The 20,720-nt window shown below is 28.8% G+C and overlaps 1 protein-coding gene across 1 annotated transcript; it reads left to right on the forward strand.

The window, feature by feature from the left end:
* Positions 1-3,060: 3,060 nt before the first annotated feature.
* Positions 3,061-6,309, forward strand: LOC108324633 (cytochrome P450 71A9). The gene is made up of 2 exons (XM_017557580.2): positions 3,061-3,967; positions 5,425-6,309. Exons 1-2 carry the CDS (start codon positions 3,089-3,091, stop codon positions 6,034-6,036), a joined length of 1,491 nt encoding a protein of 496 aa, XP_017413069.1. The 5' UTR covers positions 3,061-3,088; the 3' UTR covers positions 6,037-6,309.
* Positions 6,310-20,720: the final 14,411 nt, after the last annotated feature.

Here is a 20,720-nt window from a genome sequence, read left to right on the forward strand (position 1 = left end):
GTTCGCTGAAAATGAATGCATGTTGCTGAGTGATTAAATGTGTATGAAGTATGAATGCTGATATGATTGTTTATGTGGAATATGATTTATTAGTATGATATGGGTTGTGTGAAGTATGTAAATTGATTTTGATATGAATTTTATAAAGTTATGAAGTTATAAGTTAAGAAATGAGTTTGAATGTAAATGGATTCTGGATATGAAATTTTCACTATGATAAAGCACGTTCGTTACTGAACGGTCATTGACCGTCCGGTTTTCCTGGTGAACATAGTTAAAAAGGGATTCTTTCATTTGGAGAGAATCCTAGTGTAGGACGAGCGCCCTCGTGTGGTAATACTATGCTTGAGCGTTCGGCCAAACATAGTTGTGCCTGAGTCTACTGTGATAAACCCAATATATATATATATATATATATATATATATATATATATATATATATATATATATATATATATATATATATGTAATTGTATATTATTGTTGTTCGTAAACACCACTTCAATAGTAACTTAATATATTTATCAAGCCTTTTATTAGAAGTATTTATTAGTGCTCGGTCTTACACCTAGCGTTCGTACTGAGTAGTGCTCGGTCTTATACCGAGCGCTCGTACTCATTTCTTGTATAATCAATCTTGATGAAATAGCGTTCGTCCAATTTCAGTAGCATTTCCTTTACCGTGTTCGGTCATTGACTAACATTCGGTTTCTGTATATGAATGAATTCTAAATATGGTTATTTAACGTTCTGACGTGTCTACATTCATTGGATCCGGCCTAGAGCCTCTGTACTTGATTTATTTTTTTGAGTATGGGTTTGAACTCACGAGAGTCAGTTCATTCAACTGATTCACGTTGTAAATAACGTTTGTCATATGGTATATGATTGTACTCGATTTATTCCTAAATCTATTAGTAACCCTTTCGGTCTTATTCTAATCTGGAACGGCCTCGTTCTTAGTGTTCAATCCTCGTTCTGAGTGAGGACTGAACGTTCGGTATTTGAAGTTATTAGAAATTGTGATAAAGGTGAAATTAAAATGATGGGTAATAAATGATGAAGAGTAAATGAGACTGATGAAATGATGTGAAATATGAACGAGCGTTCCGGGGAGGGACGACTCATGAGTGAAGATTTGAAATTTGGTAAAGTATGACTGTGGTAATGCTAAGCTGTCGATTCATCCTGATGTTCCGTGAGTACTCGTCCTCATGTAGAGGAGGGTAGGTCATGAGTGGGAACGGCAGGAGGTCCTAGTCCTTAGGGGTACTTTGGACATATAGGGCTAACATCGGGTGGCAGCTGTTGAGTGTATCCCAGTTACTACACCACCCGGGTGCACGAACGTCGTAGTTACACAAATGTCATACTGTCCGGACGGTCAGTCTAGTGATAGGCTTTGTATGATACATATGTTGGATTTCTCTTGTGTGTTGGATTGTGTATATATATGTTGATGTATGAATTAAATTATATAAGTTTACCCTGTGTATTTCCTTGTGTTGTCTTGTTTGTACGTTCGTCCTTGTCGTTGTAATGATCATCCGTGTGGATGTGAGCAGAAGGAGACGCGTTACTGGAAGAGGCGCTGGAAGAAGAGAACTTGGTAGAAATCAAAGTTAAGACCGAACAGTAGGGCGTTCGGTCAGTAGGGTAGTTTTTGGTAAGGTGGTCGTTCGATCACCTTTTTCCTTCTTTTGTATGACCGTTCGGTGTTGGTTTTGTAAACCATTCGGTCAAATTTCACTTATCTTGTACAGTTAAGTTGAAAAGTTTATGTAAGGTCGTTCGACCAGAACCGTACGTTCTTTTAATGTTAAGACTGATCTGAGTTATTATTAATTGTTAATATTCTATTATATGGTTTATTGCTATATTTTTGGAATGTTACAAGAATCTTATTAAAAAAACATTATAATATCTTATTAAGAAAAACATTATAATAAGTTTTTGAATGGGATAAAACACACACAAATAATGTAGATAAATTTTTGTTTAGAGATTATGTGATTTATAAAATAAATAATTAAATAGTTTATATTAGATTTTATATACTTAAATATAATTAAAGATTTTCACTTTTATTCACTCAATAAACTCAGTCTTTCTAAATAAAATAAAAATGTCCGAATTTTTCAAACATGGTTTCAAACTAATAAATATATGTGGTGAGATAGAGTGTAATTTTGAAAAAATATTTAAAAATAATCATAAAAACATTATTTAACCTAAAAATGACAATGTAAATTGACTTTCCCAATATAAGAATTTTGTGGACTAATTTTGTTGATTCGCAATACATAACAAATAAATATGTTAAATACTTCATTAACAAAGATACATATAAATAAATTATTATTTAAATTATATAGTAGTTAATTAATACTAAATACAGACAATATAACTGTTTTAAGAATTCAAAAAATGAAAAAAATAACAGTTGTGTGTAACTTAAAAATGAAAATAAGATAAAAAAAGAATTGTGAATTATACATATGAGCCCACTCTGTCTCGTCATGACTCACGGATTGGGAATTGTACATAACGGACTTGTACGAATCAGCATCAGCATATCAAACTACTTGAGATTCTCATCCACTTGATATATAAAACTATTCAATAATACATTCACATATTATTTTTCTACTTTTCAAGATTCCAAACATGAATTGTACGTGTCGTCGAAGAAAACAAACATCCTTTAGATTAAAATAATCCAGTTATGATCTTAAGAATTGAACCGGTGCAGACAATTTTGTAAGAAAAAAGTTAATTTGACACGGATCTGAAAAAACATTCATTGACACTATTTTTAATAATATAATAATATATATTATGATTCTAAATTACTTGGGTCGTACTTTTGTGCAGGGACATGTCAAGTTTACATGGTAGCTGATTTTTTATTTTCTTTTAAATATAAAAGTTATATTTTTATAACCATTTTATTATTATAGTGTGTGTCTGAATGTAAAAATTATATACTATCTTACGTTTACATCATATAATTTATAAATTTATCAATTTTATTCTTTATATGTCTATATAATCAAGCGTTTCTGGCAAAACAGCAATACCAAAAGCCATGATCTTTTTCGTAGTGTTTGGGTTCCTCACGCTCCTTTTCACCTTCACATTGCTCACACAGTTGAGAAAGCCCTCTGCAGAAAAGAGAAGGCTACCTCCGGGGCCAAAGAAACTACCTTTCATTGGCAACCTCCACCAGCTTGGAACGTTGCCCCATCGATCCCTTCAACACCTTTCACGTAAGCATGGACCTCTCATGTTCTTGCAGCTAGGTTCCATACCAACCTTGATAGTCTCTTCTGCTGACATGGCGAAAGAGATTTTCAAAAACTATGACTCTGTTTTCTCTGGGAGACCTCTAGTACACGCTGCAAACCGCCTAGGATACGGTTCAGCCGTGAGTTTTGCACCGTACGGTGAGTACTGGAGGGAAATGAGGAAAATCATGATCTCAGAGTTACTGAGTCCGAAGAGGGTTCGATCTTTTGAAGCTGTGAGATTTGACGAGGTCAAACGTATGCTTGAGGCTGTTTCTATGTCCCCTGGTCCTGTCAATCTGAGTGAACTTACTCTCTCATTGACGAACAACGTTGTTTGTCGAGTTGCTCTTGGCAAAAGGGAAAAGGGTACGGGTGATTCAAATAAGGTTTACAGAATGCTTAAAGAAACGCAAGAAATGTTGGGAGGGTTCTTTGTGGATGACTTCTATCCACATTTGGGGTGGCTGAACAAATTCAGCGGCCTTGAAAGCAGACTAGAGAAGAATTTCAGAGACATGGATCGATTTTACGACGAAGTGATCAAGGAGCACGTTGATAAGTCTCGTGAGACGGCAGGAACAGAGCATGAAGATGTTGTGGATGTGCTGCTTCAAGTTCAGAAGGATCCGAATCAACCCATTGCCATCAGTGACCATCAAATCAAGGGAGTACTAGTGGTGTGTTTATTAATAAGAGAAATGATTATTTGAACATATAACTTTTTTTTAGATTCTTTTTATACTATCTTTCCTTTTTTTCTTCTGAAAAACTATAAAAAATTATTTTTTTAAAATTATTTTATCCTTTTTTTAAGTACTTAAATAAATCTGTGTCATATTACTTTTACTCTATTAATTACTATTATACAAAGGATGTAACACCAACAAGTTAATAACTATTATATTAATATTTTTATTATTTTTTAATTAGCTTACTTATATATATATTATAATTAATACGAGTTTTAAAAGGGATTTTATTTTAAGGATATCAAATTATCATTTCTCATTTATTATTTATTTTTTACCAACATATATTTCACATGTAATAGGATATCATATCTTAGATTATTCTCATTGCATCTCTCTATATATTTTATAACTTAGTCTTATTCTCTCTCTATATATTTTATTACTCAGTCTTATTTAAGAGTAAAACTTGATAACTTTTTTGTATCTGAAGTTAAGATGTCTTATTTTATAATTTTTTTGAGAATCACCTTCTTATATACTTTTTTAAGATTTTCTTACTAGTTTTGTTTCAATATATGAAACTTATAAAAAAATTATACTTTTATAATTTTCACTTATATTTCAATAATTTGAATTTTTAGAAAACAAACGAAATTTTTTAATCTTATATTCTATAATATTATTTGAAATTATATCATATTAATAAAATTTTAAAATTTAATTCTTAAGCTTAAAACTCTTGGACTAAAATTGATTATCACTTATATATATTTTTATCACTTTATTTTGTTATTATGTGTGAAATAAATAGATGATCTTCGCTTGTCATTTCTGGGATTTTTAATCGAAATCTTGTCGGTAGGTACAGAAAGCACGTGGAACAAATGGATGGTTAAACAAAGAAATTAGAAATCAAATGAATTTTTATGAAATAATGCAAAAATAAAATATATTTTTGTATAAATATGAATAATGATATATTTTGACACATTTTTATATTTATATAATATAAAAGTAAAATAATCATAAAAAAATATTTTTTTTATATTTAAAAAATAAAATAAAAAGCTTAGTATTGAATGTAAAATATTTATGTTTCTAAATATCATTTTTCATAAGATATTTGTTTCATCTAAAAGAAAAATACAAAGAGTCGGTGTTGATTTCTGTGGTCCTTTCTCTTTCAAAGGAAGATGTGGAAGGATTTGATTTCCACTCTTTTGAGGATCTTTTCTTGGAGACGTTTTTTTAAAAGAATTTCAGCCACAAAATAAAGTTGACTTTAATTCAATTAGAATTAAGAGAAAAAAGAAAACAAGTCATGTTGATACAATGTTTAATAGAAGACATGTCACTTTTGATTGGTTAGTACAACTGAAGTAGTGCTCATTACTCGCTAATCTGATACAAATAATAATTTTTGTGATTGAAAATATATGTAGGACATATTTGTAGCAGGAACTGATACTGGTGCAGCAACAATGATATGGATAATGAGCGAGTTGATTAGGAATCCGAAAGCAATGAAAAAGGCACAAGAAGAAGTAAGAGAAATTATGGAGGGAAAGGACATGGTAGAAGAGATTGACCTCCCAAAGCTCTTGTATCTCAAGTTAGTTGTGAAGGAGGCACTGAGACTCCATCCCCCTGCGCCATTGCTTGTGCCAAGAGAGACAACAGAGGCCTGCATCATCAGAGGGTTTCAAATCCCTGCCAAAACGAGGGTGCTTGTCAATGCAAAATCAATAGCAATGGATCCAGCTTGTTGGGAGAATCCAAATGAGTTCTTACCAGAGAGGTTCTTGAACAGCTCAGTAGATTATAAAGGGCAACACTTTGAGATGTTGCCATTTGGGGTAGGCCGAAGGAGTTGCCCTGGAGTGAACTTTGCCATGCCTCTTGTTGAGTTAGTGCTTGCAAATCTTCTGCTTCGTTTTGACTGGGAACTGCCTGTTGGACTTGGAATACAGGACTTGAATATGGAAGAAGCAAATGGCATAACCATGCACAAGAGAGATCATCTTTGGCTGAGAGCCACCCCCTTTCACCAGTAGCGCTTTTCTTCTTTTTCCTCAATGTTCAGCTTTGAAAATGGTGATTGTTCATGTTATAATTTAAGAAATTAATAAATATAAATCTTTCGTTAAAAGTTTCAAACGTTTTAAGGTAAGTTTGTTGAAAAGTGGAGATGGAAGAAAATGCAATGCTGTGGAGAAGTTAACATTTAGATGTGTCTGTCTTGATCACATCGGTGTAATGTAAACATCTAAACAGCTTCTGTCTAGTAGAGAGATCTATGGTTAATTAAGGTTGATTTTTGATTTTCATCGTTGTTGTGATCTGACCAAGTTTTGGTTGGTTATACTCTGCTACAAGTGTTGTGTAGGTTGTACATGATCTTTGAAAAACAAGAATGCTCTTATTGTTGGTATGGGAAAGTGAATAGGTGATGCCTAAAGTGTTAAGTAGACCTTTCTTTAATACTCAATTAAAGAAAAGGAAAAATGGTCTTGTGACTATAGTCAAGTCAAGTAATGTAATGTACATTTAAGGGAAGTGGTTGAGATGTAAAAACAAAAATTGAACCTTTTGAAAAAGTAAATCGGTCTTCTGGCTGATAATTTTATTAAGATGGTATAATAGGAGGTGAGAAGGGTGTAAAAGATTCCATTAAATGGGTTTACCAATAAATTCCAGCACCATTAGTCCCATTAATTGCAGCCAACTAATTTGCACATGCAATTGCTTTTAGTTGCCAAAATTATCCAAGAAACATATCTATTCCCGTGATTACTAACGACCAATAAAGGCATTCTGATGCATGGTAGCTCCGCAATGGCTTCAGTAGGCAAACCATCTTACAGAAGACTGAAAAATGAAGAATTGGAAGAAGAGATAGTAAAGAAAGAAGTGAAAAAAGCAAGGGCGTGGCTTAAGTTTCGGGCTCTAGCGGGTAGAAGAAGGCCAAGGCTTCGTGTTGCAGCACTGAGAATATTTCTTAGAAAAAGAAGCAAGTTTCTTTCTAAATTCAGGGTTCGGTGGCGCAAGGCCTTGAAGAGATTGAGGAATGGACAGAGTCACATGAATGATCTGTTTGGAGGAAATTTGTTGCTGATGCAGGCAAATCTTGCTCCTTTCGATTGCGGTAAGAAACCTTACATGGCTCATGGCCTTCAACGATCACCCACGATCATCCTCTAAGATTTTTCGTTTTCATCCTATAAGAAAATTTATATTTCTGTTACTCTCTCCCATTACTATTTATGCAACAATCAAAGATAACAAAAATAAATAATAGTGTTGTAAAAAGAATTCTATAAATTATAAACTATCGTTTTCTTTTGGGGTAGATGGGTTATATGCCATTTTTTCTTTTCTTCTTCTTGTTCCTTAATGTGGACATATGGAACCACAGTAACAATAACTCACTTTATAACCGACAAGTTGTTTTGCTAAAAAAAATATAAGGAAAGACAAATATTTTTAAAGCTTAAACTAAAATAGTTAATTGATTCAAGTTTTGTGGAGGAAAATTTATTTAATAATAAACTTATTTAAACCTAAAAACTATGTATTTAATACAATATGTTATTTACCTTAAATAAATAAATAAGTTATTTTATTAGAGAATCATAAGTCTTTCCTTAATTGTATTTATTTGATTTAGTTAAAATAAATAAATAAATTTATTGGAGAATCATGCCATGTTACACTCTTTTTATAGCTGTATTTATTTAAGGGGATATGGTAGAAAGAAAAGAATTTTCAAAGAATATATTATGGAAGTGATTGATAGGTTAATTGATATGTGATAGACTCTTATAAGTTTCAAGTCTTATTTTATTATAAGTGTTTAATAAATTAGTTAATAAACTAATTAAAAAATGTAAAATGATATAAAATAATATAACGGCATAAGTTTTAAAATATATAAATGAAAATTTTGTTTCAAAATAAAAATATACTATTTAGATTTTTTTAAACCAGTTAAATTCTAATTATTTTTTTAATATTTCTATTTATATTTTAAAACTTGTATAATTTTTTTATTTGTCTTCTTTAAACAAGTTATATATATATATATATATATATATATATATATATATATATATATATATATATATATTTTAATTTTTATTGTTCGTAATTTTCAAATTACAGCATTTCATAAATTATTTATTTCTTTATTTAAAATATTAAATCTTTTTAATTTGAACTATGTTAAAAAAATTTATTTAAATAAATCTGATATTAGAACACAACAATACTGAATTGCATAGAAATGATTCACTTTTATTAACAGTGATCTTGACTTAATAGCCAATCAATGCACCTTTACGTTCGCACTACAAGTGCAAAATAGTCCATTTAACGAAAATAAAGGCTAATGGTAATAGAAACAACAATAATTTAAAATACATAAATACTCTTAAAGACTAAGAATTCTTAGTAAACTAAGATATTATTCAAAACAGAAAAACTGCACTAACACTTCTTATTTCCTCCCTTCAACTAAGTTCTATGAAAGGTTTAGTTTATGTCAGAAACGTCACTTCGAATAGCTTTCCAAGTTTTTGAAAAAATTCAATCTTATTCTTATCCGCCATCTAATTTTGACTTTTCTAATAAACTAATTCAATTGTATCTTTTTGGTAAGATTTTTTAATAAATGAACTTGTGGCCACACATAATAGGATTTTTGGACAACTTGACGATTGAGTTGTTATCACACATCACAGTTGTAAAATCTTCATAAAAATATCCCAACTCTTTCAAGATTTTTTTCATCCAAATTCTTTGACAAACACCAATAGCAACTGCTACAAATTATACGATGGTTGATAAATAGACTGTTTTTTCTAACATAATGAGACAACACTTGAACTCATTAAAAATACATAATCAGATCAACTCATCATCTCTTATGGTATTGTAATAAATTTTATAATTCACAATCCTTTTAGACATCGAAGTACTTTTTATAGCTGAATATCCATTGGTTTTCATATATATATATATATATATATATATATATATATATATTTATTTATTTATGGGTTTGCTAACGCGCGTACGCCTGTTTTTCAATTGGTACGTTTTAGTAATGTGTACCGGGTTTTAGTAGACAAAAATATCTTTATATATCATGGATTCTAAGTTTTAAGGTTAAGGGTATTTTAATAATTTTCATCCTCAAGAAAAAAAAAAAACCCAAACCCTTACTCACCTCTCTCATTCCTCTCAACCCTTTCTCTTTCATCTTTCTCACTCTAATCTTTTCTGTGTCATTAGCTCCAATTGAAAAAATAAAAAATTTCTCTCAACCCTTTCTCTTTCATCTTCCTCACTCCAATCTTTTCTCTGTCATCCCTACTGTAGCCCCAATTGAAAAAATCAAAAACACTTGTCGTTAAACAAGCTTACAAAAAAATGATTTTATAATGAGTTTTTATCTTATAATTTTTGTCTAATATAATTTTATCCAATTTTCACAAGCATAAAGGAATTGGTAATTGACCTGGTCAGAAATACTCGTGGTTAAACAAGTTCTTACAAAAAATGATTCTATAATGAGTTTTTATTTTATAATTTTTGTCTTATCTAATTTTATCTAATTTTCACAAGCATAATGACATCAAAGGAATTGGTAATTGGCCTGGAAAAAAAATCAGAAACACTCATTGTTAAACAATTTCTTACAAAAAAATGACTTTATAATGAGTTTTCATTTTATAATTTTTGTCGTATATAATTTTATCTAATTTTCACAAGCATAATGACATCCAAAAGAATTGATAATTGGCCTGGAGGGTTTTTTTAGAGATGATGATTCAACATATGCAAATTATGAAATTAGAGAGGTTAGTGAAGATTGTGAAATTGAAGAAATCTTCAATGAACCTTTGCCTGAAGGTGAATATGTTAATGACTCAACTCTTTACAAAGGCAAATGTTTCTGATTTTTTTTCAATTGGAACTACAATAGGGATGACAGGAAAAAGGTTGGAGTGAGAGAGATGAAAGAGAAAGAATTGAGAGGAATGAGAGAGGTGAGTAAGGGTTTGGGTTTTTTTTTTTTAAGTTTTGAGAAGGAAAATTATTAAAATACCCTTAACCTTAAAACTTAGAATCCATGATATAAGGGTATTTTTGTCTACTAAAACCCGATACATATTGCTAAAATGTATTAACTAAAAAACAGACATACCATGCGTTAGCAAACCCATATATATATATATATATATATATATATATATATATATATATATATATATATATATATATATATATATATATATATATATATATATATATATATATATATATATATATATATATATATATATATATATATATATATATATATATATATATATATATATATATGGGGTTTGTTAACGCGCGTACGCCTGTTTTTCAGTTGGTACGTTTTAGCAATGTGTACCGGGTTGTAGTAGACAAAAATACCCTTATATATCATGGATTCTAAGTTTTAAAGTTAAGGATATTTTAATAATTTTCATTCTCAAAACTAAAAAAAAAAACCTCAAACCCTTACTCACCTCTGTCATTCCTCTCAATCCTTTCTCTTTCATCTCTCTCACTCCAACTTTTTCTCTGTTATCCATATGTAATCTTAAAAAAAATGATTTTATAATGAGTTTTTATTTTATAATTTTTGTCTTATCTAATTTTATCCAATTTTCACAAGCGTAAAGAAATTTGTAATTGACCTGGAAAAAATCAGAAATACTCGTTGTTAAACAATTTCTTACAAAAAATGATTTTATAATGATTTTTCATTTTATAATTTTTTTCGTATCTAATTTTATCTAATTTTCACAAGCATAATGACATCAAAGGAATTGGACATCAAAGGAATTGGTAATTGGCCTGGAAAAAATCAGAAACACTCGTTGTTAAACAATTTCTTACAAAAAATGATTTTATAATGAGTTTTCATTTTATAATTTTTGTCGTATATAATTTTATCTAATTTTCACAAGCGTAATCCGAAGGAATTGGTAATTAGCTTGGAGAGTTTTTTTTAGAGATGATGATTCAACATATGCAGATGATGAAATTAGAGAGGTTAGTGAAGATGGTGAAATTGAAGAGATCTTGAATGAACCTTTGCCTGAAGGTGATTATGTCAACGACTCAACTCTTTACAAAGGCAATTTGTTTAACAACAAGTGTTTCTGATTTTTTCAATTGGGGCTACAAATGACAGAGAAAAGATTGGAGCAAGAGAGATGAAAGAGAAAGGGTTGAGAGGAATGAGAGAGGTGAGTAAGTGTTGGGAGGTTTATTTTTTTTAGTTTTAAGAATGAAAATTATTAAAATACCCTTAACCTTAAAACTTAGAATCCATGATATATAAGAGTATTTTTGTCTACTAAAACTAGAATGTACCAATTGAAAAACAGGCGTACCCGCGTTAGCAAACCCCTATATATATATATATATATAATTCTTGTTTAAATATTTTAATCAATTAGTATACTTGTTAAAAATACTTTGATATTTAAATTAATTTATTATTTAATTGATTTAAAAATTAGTGTTGTAATAAATACATAATAAAAAGTTCCAACATAACTTTTACATGTATTTATAGGTTTTTTTATGAACTTATTATTAAGATCGAACAAATTTTGATCTAATTCTGTTAAATCTAATTATCAATCTATTTAGTTTAACTGAATGATTAATTGATTCTAATAGATACTAATAAGTTTTCTCTCAACTTAAAAGATAGAATAAATCAGTTCATAGATACCATTTATGCATATACAATATAAAATAAAATAAAAAAACTGACATAACCTAAGAGAACATTAGTGCGGTTCCTATTTAACATATACTAATAAACATGTTTTACTTAAGAACATAAACTATTTAACAGGGACCGCAATAATGATCCATCACTAATACTATTTCAGAAGGAGAAAAAAATGGTTTTGTTTGACTTTAGAAAATAGAGATGAGAAATGTGTGAAGCTTATTGAGTCCATATTGAGGATAATTATGGTAAACAATTACATAACGTAATTACTTTAATAATGGGGGAAAGTCAAATAGATATGTCCAATATAATAGGTTGTATGCTCAACAAAATCTATAGTGTGCATTGTTTCGGAAACTAAGCCGATTTAACAAATAGATTAAAAAATGACTAAAGTGTTAGCATGAGGATAAAATCTATACACATAATCTAATTTCTCTTTTTTTTTTCTAAATCAAACCGTCTTAAAATATTATTTCATTCTTTTTTAAAAAAAATCAAACAACAAACCTCTTTTACCACGTTTTTGTATATGTTTTGTCTGGTATTTTCATTCACTATATTCCTTTACAAATTGTTCAAAACAAAAAAGGGTGTTTCACTCTACACTTATAAGGATTTCATCTTGTATCCTCAATTTTTATAAATGCTCTCATCATTACTGAGGTTGTTGTGCATTAAAAATTTTGACCGAAGAAATTTGATGATGCATTGAATGAATAATGAGCGGCGAATATATACTTCAGTATTCACTTTTCTCATTGCACCCCATTTCATTTCTTCCTCTCCTTCCTTCCTTTAATGGTCCTTCAGATAGATTGAGAAAGACTTTTCGCGAGGTTGTTCATGTTCGAGACAACTGGAGTGTTAATGTTGTGTTGGTGGTTGACATTTGAGCTGGGAGAATTTTTTTTAAGATTCTTACATAAAACAGATGCCTAAATTCATAATAAAACTCTCAACTTATAGTCGATTATCAAAATCCGATTTTTTTTATCGGATTTTGATATGCAATAGAGTATGAATTGACATCCAAAGAAGAAAAAATCAAATTTAATAATAAAACATGTATTGGATACAGAAACCCGAAAAAAAACAAAATTGAATCTCGAAATATGATTCTCCTTGTGGATCCATATGGGTTTTGAAGTTCTTTTATTTAAAATGTTATGCATGATTTAGACCAATCTATTTGGTGTGTCTACGAATGATATTAAATAAATTTAGCATAAATTTTCTCACAAAAAAAACCTCCATTATATTTGGCTTATGCTAAAAAAAATTGTATTTTGTCATGAATAAGACCTATCCAATCTTTGTACTATAAGTTGACGATGTACAAACTAGCTGTACTCATAATTAACCATGAATTATAATTGATATTATATAATTCATTTGACAATAAACCTAAAATTTGGTGTTTTATTTTTTAAGTTTTGCGATCATTCAATTTAAGTACTATTATTTTGGTGTTTTATTTCTTAAGTTTATTACATTATTTTATTAATTGTATAATTTAATTATAAATTTTTAATTTATTCTATTAGTTTTTCATTTTTAATTTTTTTTATAAAATAAATTGTATGACTTTCTTTAATTTATTAAAATAAAATTGGTATGTAAAAAATTGATATGAAAAATTTAAATAATTTTTTAGGTAGTTTTAAATAAATATTAAATATTAAACAAATCAAACATTAAATTCTATAAAATTATAAAAATTTTAAATAAATATTAAATAATTACAAACAATTAATTTTAATTCAAAATAAATTTAATTAATTAAAATATTTATATAATTATAAAATCCTAATATTTCATTGAAAAAAGTAACAAAATATCTTAAAATTATAAAAAATTAAAAACCTATAAAACAAATAAAACATTAAATAATTAAAAGCAAAAATTTTAATCAATTTAAGTAATTCATTAATATATTATTAAAAATAAAAAACTATAAATTCTATAAAATTTTAAAAAAATAAAATAAATATTAAATATTTACAAACTAAATTATTTAATTTAAAATAAATATAATTAATTCAAATATTTATATAAATAATTAATTAATTAAAATAAAACAATTTAATTAAAATAAAAATAAAAAAACTACAAAACAAAAAACAAAAGACAATTCAAATCAACAAAATTTAATCAAAATTTAAATTATTAATTAATTAAAATAAATATATGTATCAAATAATAAAATTTATTAACAATTAAAAAACAGCTTCTACAACCCACATCCACAGCCTAATTTTACATATACAAATATGCTATAAGGAAAAAAAAATTAACAAAATGCACTTAATAAGCTGAAGCTGGAAGCTATCCACGAAGAAGAAGAAGCGAACCTGGATGTGGAGAAAAAACCAAAGTTGTATTTGGAAAAAAAAAAAAAAAGCAAAGAAGAAAGAAATTGAGATTCGAAAGATAAACAATAGTTTTCGAAAAAAGAGATAGTTGTTGAAAGGTGAAAGTTGTTAAAAGAATTGAAAAAAAAAAATCTTCTCCTTTTATTAAAAATTAGGAAAATATTCTTTTAACAATTTTTTTTTTTTACAATTTTTTTACAAAGGCTACGTGGTAGTTTATGATTGATTCGTTTCAAATATTTTTTTGAAAATAAATTCAAACAAATTAACAAAATAGTGACACGTGATCTATTGTAAAAAATTGTTATGAAAAATTGTTAATATATCATAGTCCTACAAATTTATAACATTTTAATTGTTTTCAATTGGGAATAAAACCGTGATTTTTGAAATATTTGGAGGTGCAAGATGAAACCTTCAAGGTGCAGGGTGAAACCCCAAAACAAAAGATTACGAAGGAAGCGTTCTATCAATATTAAGCCTAATCAAGGTCATTAACCCATTTCTTTCACTCTTTTGAATAATTAAGTATAGAGCACTTTCTAAGTGAGAAAAGAGGATTGGTTGGAAAATAATGATATAATTATTTTATTCATTTGATAATTTGTTTTTTAGGTTTAATACTTAATTTGGTTATCTAGTTTGTTAGTTTTGTCCAAAGAAGGTTGATTTTTTATTTGACATCTACACTTGAGGTGTTTTCTTTCCTTTTTATTTATTGTAAAATTGATCATTATTGTGTATACTTGCTATGAAAGTAAGAGATTGTGTGAAACATTACCTTAAAGAGTCATTTTTTATTAGTGCCGTCAAAATGGGTTGAAACCCGTGAGCCAATCCGCCTCACCACGGGTTTGAACCGGGTTGGGTAGGAAAAAAATGCAAACTTTTTTATGCGAGCCAATTTTGACCCGGCTCACTAAGAACTTGGCTTACACGGGTTGAACCCGTGGTGGGTTGGGTTGACTCACCAACCCACCTATTTTTTTTAATTTAATTAAATTAATTATTCAAATCCTATTTCTTTTATTGAAATCAAATTAATTAAATTAATTATTCAAAATGCACAACCTTTACTTAGAAATAGAGCCTTTCGTACTGCTGTCTTTCCAAAAGTTCCGCTATGCAAATAAAACCCTAAGGTTATAGATAAGATAATATTATAGATGGAGATAAAGAAGAATATGCTTCAAGAGAGCATAATAATGTGAATTTATCCATTCAGGACTCCAATTTAATAGATGGATAATATTATAGATTGGATAATTCAGGAATATATCATTTGTTTTATCTTGTTTTTAGACCTATCTAGAAGCATGACAATTTTATCTTGTGTTATATATTTTTGTTAACGACTATATGTAGTTTCTTGGTCAAACGGTTGTATATGTCTCATTAAACTAAATTGACAAAATTTTATGCTTGATAGCTTATAATATATATAACAATATTTCTTTTGTTTCATTTTCTTTTATATCAATTGGTCCAATTATTACTGTTTCAATTTGATCGATCAAAGTAACATGTTAAGAATCTAAGAAGAAGAGGGTGAAAAAAAAGTTAATTAAGTGAGCCAATTAGCCAATCCGTTTAATCCACCAATCCGTGGTGGATCGGGTCTGATTCAAATTTTTTCACCTTGCTAATAAATGAGCCGAATTGGGTTGACTCACTAAGTGACCAACCCGTGGTGGGTCGGGTCGGGTCAGACCAGCTTACCCGTTTTCACAGCTCTATTTTTTATTGTTAGAGGTTAAAGTTACCATGTGAACTTGTAATTTTGTAATCTCTACATCTTTACAATGAATTCTCTTCCAAACTGAGATTGTTTGAAAGAAGACTGTATGTAGGCTCTTTTGAATTGGATCAGTATAAAATATTGTCTGAATCTTGCCTTTCTTTCTTTACATGTTTCACATCTTTGATTGAATGATAAAGTTTATTTAAAACAGCCATATACACTTCATTCTCAAAAGAAGCGTAGATCTAAAATTTTAATCTAATGCATCCCCACTTGGTTGAGGTATATTGCTTTTAACACTTTTATCAAAAATGAAATTATTTAGAATAAGGAAAAGAGAGAAAAGAGTGAGAAAAAAAGTTTATAATTGATTTGATAGAATAATTTTAGTTATATATTAATATATTTAAAAATAATTTATAAACTAAAATTTTAAAAATAATTTAATATAAAAAATGAAAACTTTAAAATGTAAATTAAAGTTAAAATAAAATTTAAATTAAAATAAAAAATTATTATATAATTTTAATAAAAAAGAATTACATTTCATAATAAAAATTTAATAAAATAAATCATCAAAATTTTAAAGAAATGAATTTATCTCATCAACAAAATATATATATATTAAAAAGACATTGAATTTATCTTATTAATTATTTTAATATTTTAGTTTAATTAATCAAACTAAATAATATATATAATTAATTATTTTAATATTTTACAAAGTATATTATTTTTTACTAAATTATAAATTTATTATATATTGAGTATTTGATAAATTTAATTTCATATTTTTTGCTGTAATTTTCTATTTTAATGTATGAAAAACAATTTTTTACACTTAACATCTCACTTAATAATATAGCACATAGTCAATATTTCAAAACAAATAACTCACGAATACATAATGTTAGTTAACCAAAATATAGTTATAATATCAAAATATTTACAAAGATTCTATACATTTAAAGAAATGTTATATTGATCGAAAGTACAAAAGTTTTCAAACAAAAGAAATTTATACATAGCAAGGTCACCTAGAAATTATATTGTACCACCTTCATCTTCTGCTGGACCAATACCTAATTTTTCTTTTACTCACACCTAAAAGTGATAATCATAGCAAAAAGAGAAAATAATACAAACACAGAACAGATAAAATGATAAACTAATTTCAAAAGAAACACTAATATAAAATTGACATTTTAAGTCTTTGAATTTAAATTTGTTTAAAATAAAATAAACTTAAAAAATGCTATGTAATATTTTTGTAAATAAAAAATAATTATTTGAGTATGTTAACCTCATAACAAACTTAAATAGTTACTTTTTAAATATGTTGTTTATTAACAAACTTAAATAATAACCTTTAAGTATGTTTGAAGTTAAACAAACATAAATAAATACATTTTAACATATGTTAGTTTCTCAAAGATACTTAAATTAATGTTTTAATATTCCCAATTAGCTTCCTTAGCTACCCACAACATATTCGCGAGTCCATCTCCTTCTCTAATGGTGACGTCTACTTCCAATGACGAGGGCATAACGAAGAGCGATGATAATATAATGTAGAACTTTTTATAGTGTTACGCCCAATTATCTTTTGTTTTCTAGTGTTACTCACAACATATCTTTGATTAGCCAAGTATACGAAAATTTTGAAAGCGACAGAGCATTTTTATTTGCTGAGACATTGCTAGGTAAAGAAGACGAATACATGTTTGAAGAAAATTTAAGTTAATAATTGCATCCATGAAGAAAAATCTGAATCTCAATATTGGTTCTTGCATAACAGTTTATAATTTGGAGCTATGAATATGACTTTAACTTTGTTTTTATTTTATAGAGTTTTGATAGGTTAATGCATCTAGAATAAACTACAATAATATGACACAAAAATTCAGACATTTAAGTTTTAATTACTATTTTAAATTTTATCATTTTCATTCATGTGAGATTTATATTTTTTGTTTTTTTTTCTAACTTCAAAGCATTGATTTTTGAATTGATAAAAATATGCACATGCACTATTTTATTTTAAGTCCTAGACTATCAATTTTAAGTCAGATATTTTATTATTTATTTTTTATTTTGGAAGTATTTATTACGTATTGGAAATTTAAAATATATATTCGGTTTTGAAAATTTTTGTGTATTGTAGGTTTTGGTTTCGTGCCAAAACAAAATTAATTTAAAAAAAATACTTAAATTCGTTGTTTTTTTATTTAAAAATTTATTAAAATTTAAGTACGTTGATTTACACCATATTTTAAATTTAAATATATATATGAATCTATAATTTACTTAAATTTTAAGTTTATTGATCAACAACAAATTTAAATTTGAAGTTTGTGTAATCAAAAAGCTTCAAAATAATAATCCATTTTGTGGTAGTGAAGGTTCATATATATATATATATATATATATATATATATTTATTTATTTATTATTTGGATACTTCAATTAATTAATGAAATATACATGCTAAAAATAGTTCAATATTTAAATCTATCAGAATCCATTTAAAACTCACTAAAAATTCCAAGTAGTGGAAAACAAGTGTCAAGGAAGGAGATCTGGAAATCAGAAAGTGGAAAACAGGTGGCTGCAGGAGAGTGGACGTTCGTTTTTTGTGACGGCAGTAGTTAATGCCAAATTTCAAATGTTGTGGCACTTCTCTGCATGCTTACCTTCTCCTCCAAATCTCTGAACCCATTTTCTCCTCTTTCTCTCTAAAACCTTCATCTTCTCTCTAAGAAATTCTCATCTTATCTTTCTCCGATCATCACTCAGGCACCATTTCCACTCTTACGGTGTCAAGGGCTTTCGATTGAACCGATCGGTTTGTGAATCTGAGCTGGTAAGTTCTTCTCTTCACTCAGCCGTGCAGTTTCCTGGACGTGCAAACCAAGTTCTGGTTTCATGTGTTGATCACTCTTCTAAAATGATTGGTTCTGATAGTGTTTTGGTTTTTACTTGGTTTAGTTTTGGAAATTGTTGAGCGTTGAGGGTAAAAGGACTTATAGAGGTGAACCAATAACCATATCTTGAAGCGTTCGGTCACGTAAGAGGTAAGGGAAGCTTATTTAATTTAATTTTATTCTTACTTGGAATGATGACATGTTTGTGTGAATATTGGATGAATATGAAGTATGATTGTTACTATGTTTTGGCTGTATGAATGTATGAAGATAGATGTTGAGAAATGTATTGATAAGAGTATGAATTCTAAGTCTGGAGTTTTATGTGAAAATTGATGTTCGTCAATGAAGGTCTTTGATCGTTGGGTTTTCTTGTGGACTCGGTTAAAACGAGATTCTTTCATTTGAAAATAATTCTAGTTGAGGACGAATGTCTTCATTTTGTAATATTTGTACATGAGCGTTCGACCAAGGGTAGTCGTTCCTTGGTATTTGGTTATAAACTTAAGTATATCTATATGTATTTGTATATTTTGTTCGTTCGTGAACACTATTTAAATGGTATCTTATTATATTTATCAAGTTTTTCTTCTATAAGTTTAGTAGTGCTCGGTCTTACACCAAGCACTCGTACTAAGTAGTGCTCGGTCTTACATCAAGCGCTTGTACTAAGTAACTGCTTGGTCTTACACCAGGCACTCGTTCTCGTTTCCGTAATCTATCTTTATAATAAAAGCGTTCGTCCAAACTCCATAGAGTTCGCTCTCAGTGCTCAGTCTTCAACTGACATTCGGTTTCCTTGAGGTTTAGCTTATTAAGAAGCTAAGTATTTATTGGCGATCGATTTCTTCATATGATTCCGTCAAGTACTTATTTGGTGTCCTACAGTACCTGTCTCAATTGGTTTCGGCCTAGAGTCCTAGTACTCGGCCTAGGCTTTATGGTGTTTGGTTTGAACTCTCAAGAGTCAGTTAATTAAATTGGCTCACTTGGTAAACAACATTCGATTATATTAGTCTCTGAGAAGTATTATTATATTCGGTCCTTTTCACAACTAGTGAGTAACTCTCTCAATTTGATTATGTTTGAGTTGGAGACATCTCGGTCTCACTCCAAGTGTTCGGTCTTGTTCTAGATTAAAAACTAACGTGCGATATTTAGTATCCTAAGGGATCATTATTCAAATTGGTTCAGTTGAGGTTTTAATAATGAAAGATGATAGAATACGATATGGATGAAATGATTTGGGTTATGGAAGAGTGTTCTGGGGAGGAATATCTAATGATTTGATATTGGAATGGTAAAGTATGAATGTGGGCACGCTAAGCTGGCGGTTCATCCTGATATTCCGTGATTACTCGTTTCTCACGTAGAGAAGGGTAAGTCATGTGTGGGAATGGCAGGAGGTCCTCGTTTTTATGGTTAATTTGGACGGAACGGACTAACCTCAGGTGGCAGCTGTTGAGGGTATCCCAGTTACTACATCATCCGGGTGCACGAACGTCGTAGCTACACAGAATTCATACAGTCCGGATAGTCAGAGTCTAGTATTAGGCTTTGCATGAAAGAGTTAATGAGTTATCTTGTTTAAATTGATTAAGTGAGATATATGTTGATAATTGAATTAAATTACATAAGCTTACCCTATTTCCTGTCTTGTCCGTTTTGTACGTTCGGTGGTTGTCCTTCTGTTGCAATGATCATCCGTGTGGATGTGAGCAGAAGGAGAAGCTTTGCTGGAAGAAGAAATTTTGGTCGAGGTAGAAGTTAAGACCGAACAGTAGAGCCGTTCGGTCAGTAGTTAGTTTCTTTGTGTGATAATCGTTCGATCATCTGTTGTTTTCTTCTTTTGTATGACCGTTCGGTACGTCTTCTGTAAACCGTTCGGTCTAGATTGCATATTTGTACA

This window comes from Vigna angularis, chromosome 1, assembly GCF_016808095.1.
Source record: "Vigna angularis cultivar LongXiaoDou No.4 chromosome 1, ASM1680809v1, whole genome shotgun sequence".
Taxonomy (NCBI): Eukaryota; Viridiplantae; Streptophyta; class Magnoliopsida; order Fabales; family Fabaceae; genus Vigna; species Vigna angularis.